We start from the raw sequence: 8,943 nt of genomic DNA on the forward strand, positions 1-8,943 counted from the left end.
CAGTTTGACGCAAATAGTCCCTCTAATGCGCAAACTTGCGCATTTCATCGTTTAATAGTATCGAAGCTTTGTTTAACCCATATTTAGCATTCTTGGGAGTATTATTAAACATTACGATGCTTTGGGTTTGCTAAAAGGTCATTCAGAGCTATAATTAAACATATTGACACTTTTAGTCCCTCTAACTTGCAAAGTTGCGCGTAACGTCACTTAAAGGCATAAAGGCCTTGGATGGCCAACGATTGGCATTCCCGAGAGTATAATAAAATATCATGAATCTCTCGGTTTGTTAAAAGGTCACTCAGAGTTAAGAATTAACATGTTGACGCTTTTAACCCTTTATTGCGCAAACTTTCAATTACTTCCACAAACGGCTATACTTGATCAACAAGTTGCTCATTTGTGAATATAAAACCGTAAAAGGTTATTTAGAAACTTATTTTAGGTATGTTAATACTTCCAGTTCTTTTATAGTTAATGTTTTTCGATTTTTCGAAAAAATTAGTCCCTTAAATTCAAGGTTTGACTTTATTAGGGTTTATTACACGTGTCAATACTTCATTGGACGTGGTTTTACGAGGTGTTACACATATATAAATAAATTAATTAAATGAGAATGCCACTTCACATTATATAAATAAATTAAATTAGAGAATGCCACATGAAATTAGATGTACATTAATTCAGAAGTGTGAGAAATGTGTTATAACACTATATATAACACTATATAACACCATATAAACACCATCTAACACTATGTAACACCATATAACACCATATAACACTATGTAACACTATATGACATTATATAACAATATATAACACTCTACATCTATCATAGACATGCTATCGGACAAACTATAGTGTTATATTTGTTATATAGTGTTATATAGTGTTACATAGTGTTATATGGTGTTACATATTGTTTACGGTGTTTATATGGTGTTATATAGTGTTATATATAGTGTTATAATACACTTCTCACACTTCTGGATTAATGTACAGGATCCTCTACCTAGACATATATATCTAACTACATTTTATAATCTATATGATTATATATATATATATATATATATATATATATATATATATATATATATATATATATATATATATTAACTAGTACTAAGCTCTTGCATGGATTACGGTGGTATTCATGTATTGCGAACTGTCTCGGACAGTCAACCCGCAGTCGTTGGTACCGATGGTCCCATGTCGATAATTAACATGCTTCGTTTTCCTCTGTGTACGTGCTGGTTATGCGTAAACTATTCGAACTCTATATGCTATTATCAAACTTGTATGCTCACCTTTACATTATATGTATTGACTTTATTTTAACGTATGTGACAAGTGTTTAAGGTGTAAGCTTGCTAGGAAAGCGAGGCTAGAATAAGTCTCTAGAGGCCCCCAACAAATAGTTGTCTGCCAAGAACAAGCTTTTAGTGTATAATTGTTTGTAGATCTTGTCAGTCTGGGTCTTTAGGGGCATTTAAGACAATATTCGGTTTTGGAATAATTAAATCTGAGTTGTTGGAACAGGATTTATTTGTTTGGATGTTATCTGTAATAACTTGTTTATCTATTCGGGATACGGTATGGGATGTATCATTTAAACTGAATTTGTATTAATAGTTGTTGTGGAAACTTCTGGACAATCTGTTTCGCTCAGTGCCATGCCCCGATGATTCCGCCATCGGTTGGGGTGTGACATAAAAGTCAAAGCGTTTATCGAAAACGCTTGACCTTTGGTTAGAACCGCTAAAAATTAAACTAAGCATGAAAGGACACTTACAAAAGGTCCAAGCAAGAAGGGAATTGATCTTGGATGTTCAGGTATGAAGCACAAGGGCTCCAACTTAGATCAATGAGATCAAGGTGTGAAATGGGAACAAGATCAAGGTGGGTATTTATAGGATTTTGAGAACCGTTAGGATCATTTCTCGTAAACCGTGATCAAATCTGAGCCATACACCTATTACCCATGGTTTACAAAACAATGGGCAGCCCCTAGATTAAAGAAATGTGAGACAAGAGCAAAACCAAAGCTGGTTTTAAAATTCTGGTTGCTGGCACTAGTATACGGACCGTATGGTCCAGTATACGGTCCGTAAGGGACCTGCACAGCACAGCAAGTTTCACTTGTTTACATATTAGGCCCCTACACTTGTTAATTACCATTTCTGACACATCTAAGGCCCGTTAAACCATTTTAAGGCTCTACAATGAAGCCTAAGCATAGGGAACATGAAACATGCTCAAAAATATGCCGGATGTCGGTTCGTTTGGTCGTACGATCCCGTTGTTCGGCTAATTACGACGAAACACGGACGGACGCTAAAAACGATCCAAATTACGCGACGAATGGAATTTTATCAAGCCAAACACTAAAATAAAATATTTTAGTGCTTACATAAATTTTTGGATGCCCGGGGATATTCAGATTGCGAGATATGCGCGAAAATGCAAACTTGTGCACTTTTTGACACTTTTAGTCCCTGCATGACTTAAAAGTTTATTTTTGCGCACCAAACACCTCTAAGCCTATATCTAAGCTATATAAAGGATAATTAGGGTATAATTAACTCATGTTCATATTCTGGAAAGTCCGTTACCATACGAATCGATAGACTTTTGCAGTTTGACGCAAATAGTCCCTCTAATGCGCAAACTTGCGCATTTCATCGTTTAATAGTATCGAAGCTTTGTTTAACCCATATTTAGCATTCTTGGGAGTATTATTAAACATTACGATGCTTTGGGTTTGCTAAAAGGTCATTCAGAGCTATAATTAAACATATTGACACTTTTAGTCCCTCTAACTTGCAAAGTTGCGCGTAACGTCACTTAAAGGCATAAAGGCCTTGGATGGCCAACGATTGGCATTCCCGAGAGTATAATAAAATATCATGAATCTCTCGGTTTGTTAAAAGGTCACTCAGAGTTAAGAATTAACATGTTGACGCTTTTAACCCTTTATTGCGCAAACTTTCAATTACTTCCACAAACGGCTATACTTGATCAACAAGTTGCTCATTTGTGAATATAAAACCGTAAAAGGTTATTTAGAAACTTATTTTAGGTATGTTAATACTTCCAGTTCTTTTATAGTTAATGTTTTTCGATTTTTCGAAAAAATTAGTCCCTTAAATTCAAGGTTTGACTTTATTAGGGTTTATTACACGTGTCAATACTTCATTGGACGTGGTTTTACGAGGTGTTACACATATATAAATAAATTAATTAAATGAGAATGCCACTTCACATTATATAAATAAATTAAATTAGAGAATGCCACATGAAATTAGATGTACATTAATTCAGAAGTGTGAGAAATGTGTTATAACACTATATATAACACTATATAACACCATATAAACACCATCTAACACTATGTAACACCATATAACACCATATAACACTATGTAACACTATATGACATTATATAACAATATATAACACTCTACATCTATCATAGACATGCTATCGGACAAACTATAGTGTTATATTTGTTATATAGTGTTATATAGTGTTACATAGTGTTATATGGTGTTACATATTGTTTACGGTGTTTATATGGTGTTATATAGTGTTATATATAGTGTTATAATACACTTCTCACACTTCTGGATTAATGTACAGGATCCTCTACCTAGACATATATATCTAACTACGTTTTATAATCTATATGATTATATATATATATATATATATATATATATATATTAACTAGTACTAAGCTCTTGCGTTGCAGCGTTTGTCGTAAAACTGTGTCAAGTAGTACCAATGCTATACCACTATTAGCGACCACCAACACCGAAAAAGCTCGTAAAAACAAAATAAATAAAAAACGGAAAAAATAACGCCGGACGGATACTAGACATAAATCTTTGAATCACGCACGCTCGTTGCAGTGAAATTAAATTGAAGCGTAAAACATAGAAAAAAAATAGCTAAGTCAATCCAGGACCCATGCATTGCGACGAACTTGTCAGACGAAGAAAAATAGATGTGTTGTGATGGGCCAGTCAAACGGGAAAAAATATACGAAAAAATGTTGAACACCACACTCACGTTAGGCTGCGTTAACTCACAAAATTTAGAACGAAACGAAAAATTTGAGAAACATGAAAAATATGGTAGACCAAAACTGAAGATAAAAAAGAGTTGTGGTTAAACTGAAAAGATAAAAAGTTTTGGGTTAAAAGTAAAAAAAACAAAGGGTTTGAATTACAAAAGAAAAAAGTTTTGGGTTAGAAATGAAAAAAAAAACTCTATACATGAGGTACAACACCATAAATTACATAAAAAGTTAAAAATTTTATTTTTGTAAAATTGAGTAAACTCTTATATATTATATATTATATGTTATATATTAACAGAGTAAACTCTTGTTAATGGTTAAATACTTATTTATTATCTCCATAATACACTATATGGTTTTCACTTTATTTTTTATTCTTTGATTAGTTTAATATTTGTAAATTAATTCTTTTCATATTAATTAAAGAGATATTAACAATTTATTAGATATTAGATTTAGAAATTAATAATATTATTAAAAGATTAAAAGAGAAAATGTCATGTGACACACTACCCAATTTAGGGTACCCGAATAGCTAGGGCGGTGTGCCCGATTTGGGTACCTAACCAAACCCCATGTCCGAAGGTGCCTCTACCCTCATCAGCATGAAGAGCCAGCTACGTTACAGACCAATAAAACATGAGAATTAAACTGACAATTTTTTAGAAGTGTAGGACCATCTGTGTAATTATTTCCTTGTCTAAACTATATAGATGAAAGTTTAAAAAAATCCAAGTTAGTCATGCAAGTATTATTCCATGCCGAAATGGCTCATATTATCATTTTTTTATATGCCGAAATGCCTCTTATTAGCATTTTTTATACAAAATATTCATTTTGTTAATATTGTTTTTATATTACAAATCTTAGAATAAGATTTTTATTCAAGTTTTTAAAGCGCATTTAAAACAATTTATATATAGCTTTGTTGGATCAAAGCAATATGCAAGATAAATGAGAACATGCGTAGTGGTAATGCCCATACCTTTGGGCGTTTTGCGCCATTTGGTATATCAGTCAGCAATGGGGCATTATGGGGCATTTTCTAAAATAGGTGTAGTGAGAATGTGAGTATTGTGGAGCATTATGTTAAAGGGTGTGTAAAGAATTAATATAAATAAAAAAACCATAAAAAAAGTGATTGGCCAAAGAAAAGAAGGTTGGCTGTGATTGGTCAACAATATCAATATCTCCGTCAGGCGTTTTATTTTGCACGCCCGAACCAAATTTTTGAAGAAAAACGCCTCGAGGGGGTGGGGGGATGTCAGGCGTGCTTTATATAAAAAGTACCCATTTTTTCATCCACTACTCATGCCCTCATGGTCTGAAAGAACTCAAAGAAGTTTACTGTTTCGGATACTTTATTCAACTAGCAGCAAATGCCTTTAAATAGGCTAAAGTACAACCCAACAAACAAGACTAATTAAAGAGAATCTGAAAAGAAACAAACTGAAAAGTCCTATTCAATGGAAAGAGCATTAGACTGGGGACTTTTTTATTTGACTCAATACCCACGTGCATAATGACTTCAAACGGCTACATGCAACTTCCTATGGCTACTTGGTGGAGTTAGAATCATTCTTAACAGTTATCTTTCATCACAAACACTAACAACATAAAATATTGAAACAAACATAAAATAACCAAGAACTTATAAGTTCATAAATTTCTTCTCTTTCAGGCTTTCAATAGTATCCTTGAGGCTCACCTCTAAAGGAGTAAACTCAAGACCTAGACTTTCTGCCTTTGCTTTCGACACATTATATGGTAGCGCCTCGACACACTTGTCTTTATTATACCTATCAAGATTTAAACAAAAAAAAAAAAAAACAAGTGATCCCAATCAATCACTAACTACTAAGATTCTAAGAACACGAAACAACGTAAAAAGTAGGTCAGTTGAACCAACTAAGGGTGAAGGGGGTGCACACCTAATAGGTGAGTGCACTCTCTTACGCCAAACCAATCCCCGTGTGCCACGTCAACTCCCCTCTTAAACTCCCCTAACACCCCCATTTGATGGCGCCACTCCCCTCTTAACTCCCCTTATTTTTTTATTCAAAAAAAAAAAAAAAAAAAACAAGAAAAGCTTTGATTGGATGGATCCAAGGCTGGCCCCACACATTTCCCTCTCCTCCATCGGTGAACCCACGCCCAAGTTCAACCCCGAATCGGGACCCCGCTTTGATGGCGGCGGTGTTCCCGATCGGGGAAACCCCTCACCGAAGCCACCCACCGAAGACGCCCCGGACACCCTAATAATTACCTTAGAGAATAGCCACGATCAGGGTAGAGATTGTCTAAGATCATCATGATCTTAGATGCCCGAACCACATCCCCGACCACGCAATATCTACCATTAGCTTCTGGTTTCTCAAATGCTAATATATGCGCGGTAGCAGTATCCCTCACATCAACAAGTATGTTGATATCATCTGGAAATACATCCTTTCCTGCATATATAAATTCAACAACTTCAATGCAGGATCATATTGTTTGAAATGAACTTTAGCTATAATGAACAATTACCCGTTTCTATAAAGCTCATAAATCCCTCAGAGGTGAAGTTTAGAGTAGGTTGTAAGAGAGGACCAATCACATAGCCTGGATTTATAACCACCAAATCTAGACCATTCTCTTTTGAAAATCTTACAGCAGCATCCTCAGCAGTAATCTTTGAAACATTATACCACCACTAAAAGAATACAAATTTAATCAATAATTATACATAAAAAAATCACCAAATCAATCACCTGACCAATTTGTTTACGAAAAATAACCATATTATAAAAAAGCTTCGCCCACTAAAGCAATCGCACTTGTCCTGTTTGTTTGGGCCACATTATGGCGATAATATGGACATCTTAACTACACAGTATGGGGCGTGCAGAGGGGAGGGTAAGCCCCTCCACGTCACCCACACCATCACGCGATAAACGCCATGAGGGCGTTGCCCCTGCAAAATTTTCACGGGCGTTGGGCTCTTGGAAATTTGGCCCACTTTTATTTTTTGTCCCCTTGCCATTCACCACCTCTCTCCCTTTTGGTGATATGGCGGCTACTTGGCATACTCATGTCCCTTTACCCTTGCCCACCACACCATGTAGTCTCACGGGCAAAAAATAAAAAAAAATAATAAAATAGGTAGAAACTAAAAACCCAAAAATATTTGGAAACTTAAATTTTTATATTATTAATACTTTTAAAAGATATTTTTTTATAAATATTTAAAAACTTATTTATTAAATTATTTCAAACCCTAAAAGCTTAAAAATGTTAAAGCTTATTTTTTAACATTTAAAAAATAACTAAAATGGGTCTTAACTTTTCAAACTTTAAAAACTTAATTTAGAAAAATATTTAAAAACTCAAAAATAGTAAAGCTTAGTTTTTAAGGGTTTTTTTAATTAGGGAAAAACAACAATCAACAGGTAGGGCGAATGCATTTTAAAAACTTTATCTTTAAAATATGAAAAATTTAAAATATTAAGAGTTAAAAGTTCTTGTAAACATTTTAGTCAGATGAGTTAATTTGGTGAATGCCCTTAATTATTACATAATTTGGTGAGTTGTCATTTGGGTACCGATTGCAACACCATCTCGGGTGTTGTGGTACCACATATTTTTGGGAAGGGAGTTAGGTGACTTACCGATTTGGGAGGATAAATACATATATACATATTTTCTTCGTTTTTCCCTTCCCCATCTATCCTTAAAAAATATCAGAAATATGGTTTTTTTTTTTTATATATTTTCATCTCTTTTCTTTCTCACTGTTAAATAAGACTCGGGAAGAGAGTGTAAAGGATCAACGACACAATCTTCACCGATAGATCACTAACGACATTTTGTTCTTGTTCGTTTCACCAATTCTAAATACCTCTATCTCCTCACAAACGACTCGATCTGAAAACCAGGTTTCATCCACCACGCCACCAGACTCTGGAAGTTTGACTCCATACATAACTGTAGCTATTGAAGACGTCAACACAACTCTCTTCAAAGATTTAACTTTTGCAGCTGATTTAAGAACATTCAATGTCCCCTTCAGTGCAGGATCTAGCAATTTCGTCTGGTGCGAAAAAAAAATATATATTAATCTTGAAAGCACACCAACATGGTTTAGCACTTATACCAATTTGAAAAACTGAGAGCAAGAGAACCAAATGTTACCTTTGGATCATCAACTGAAAACATAACAGGCGATGCCGTATGAAAGACACAGACGCAGCCATCAATTGCAGAGTCAAAAGATCCTTCAGCAGTCAAGTTAGCTTCAAACAAAGATAATCTTTCCTTAGCCCCATCAAGAGCAAGCAGATGTTCTATCTTTTTTGGATCATCTGCAACAAATTTTACTAAAATTAGTAGGACTGATCTAAACTGATACCGAAACAGACTGAAATCCAAAATAAGAAAGAGGGAAAGAGTGACCAAGAGATCGGACGGTAGCATGAACGGTGTAGCCACGGGCAAGCAAGAGCTTAACGAGCCATGAAGCAATGTAGCCCGAAGCACCGGTAACGCAAACCACCTTGCCTTCTCCACTCATCTGTCTCAAACTTGAGAGCACGTTAGTAGAGGAGTTGTTGGTGATGGATACTAATGCATGAAGACAGACAGCCGGCCATGTGATGATTATATCTATAGAGACATAAATATTATCAAATAAAAAGATGTTTTTTCTATGTATGGTAATCTCAACGTACGGTTGATGTGACTAATCCAATCTTTACACTATGTTCCCGACTCACATTTAACAAACAGGGGAGTGGAAGGAAAATTTTCTCTCTTAATCTCTCCAATTTGGAAGGATAAATATATGGTCATATTTTCTTTCATTTTCCTTCTTTTTC

The 8,943-nt window shown here is 34.7% G+C and overlaps 1 protein-coding gene across 1 annotated transcript; it reads right to left on the reverse strand.

Moving 5' to 3' along the window:
* Positions 1 to 5,565: 5,565 nt before the first annotated feature.
* On the reverse strand, positions 5,566 to 8,715 carry LOC110918276 (cinnamoyl-CoA reductase 1). The gene is made up of 6 exons (XM_022162621.2): positions 8,522 to 8,715; positions 8,261 to 8,430; positions 7,968 to 8,159; positions 6,617 to 6,782; positions 6,354 to 6,540; positions 5,566 to 5,886 (listed from the first exon to the last, which is right to left on the reverse strand). Exons 1-6 carry the CDS (start codon positions 8,637 to 8,639, stop codon positions 5,739 to 5,741), a joined length of 981 nt encoding a protein of 326 aa, XP_022018313.1. The 5' UTR covers positions 8,640 to 8,715; the 3' UTR covers positions 5,566 to 5,738.
* Between the last annotated feature and the right edge of the window lie 228 nt (positions 8,716 to 8,943).

This window comes from Helianthus annuus, chromosome 16 (assembly GCF_002127325.2).
Source record: "Helianthus annuus cultivar XRQ/B chromosome 16, HanXRQr2.0-SUNRISE, whole genome shotgun sequence".
Lineage (NCBI taxonomy): Eukaryota > Viridiplantae > Streptophyta > Magnoliopsida > Asterales > Asteraceae > Helianthus > Helianthus annuus.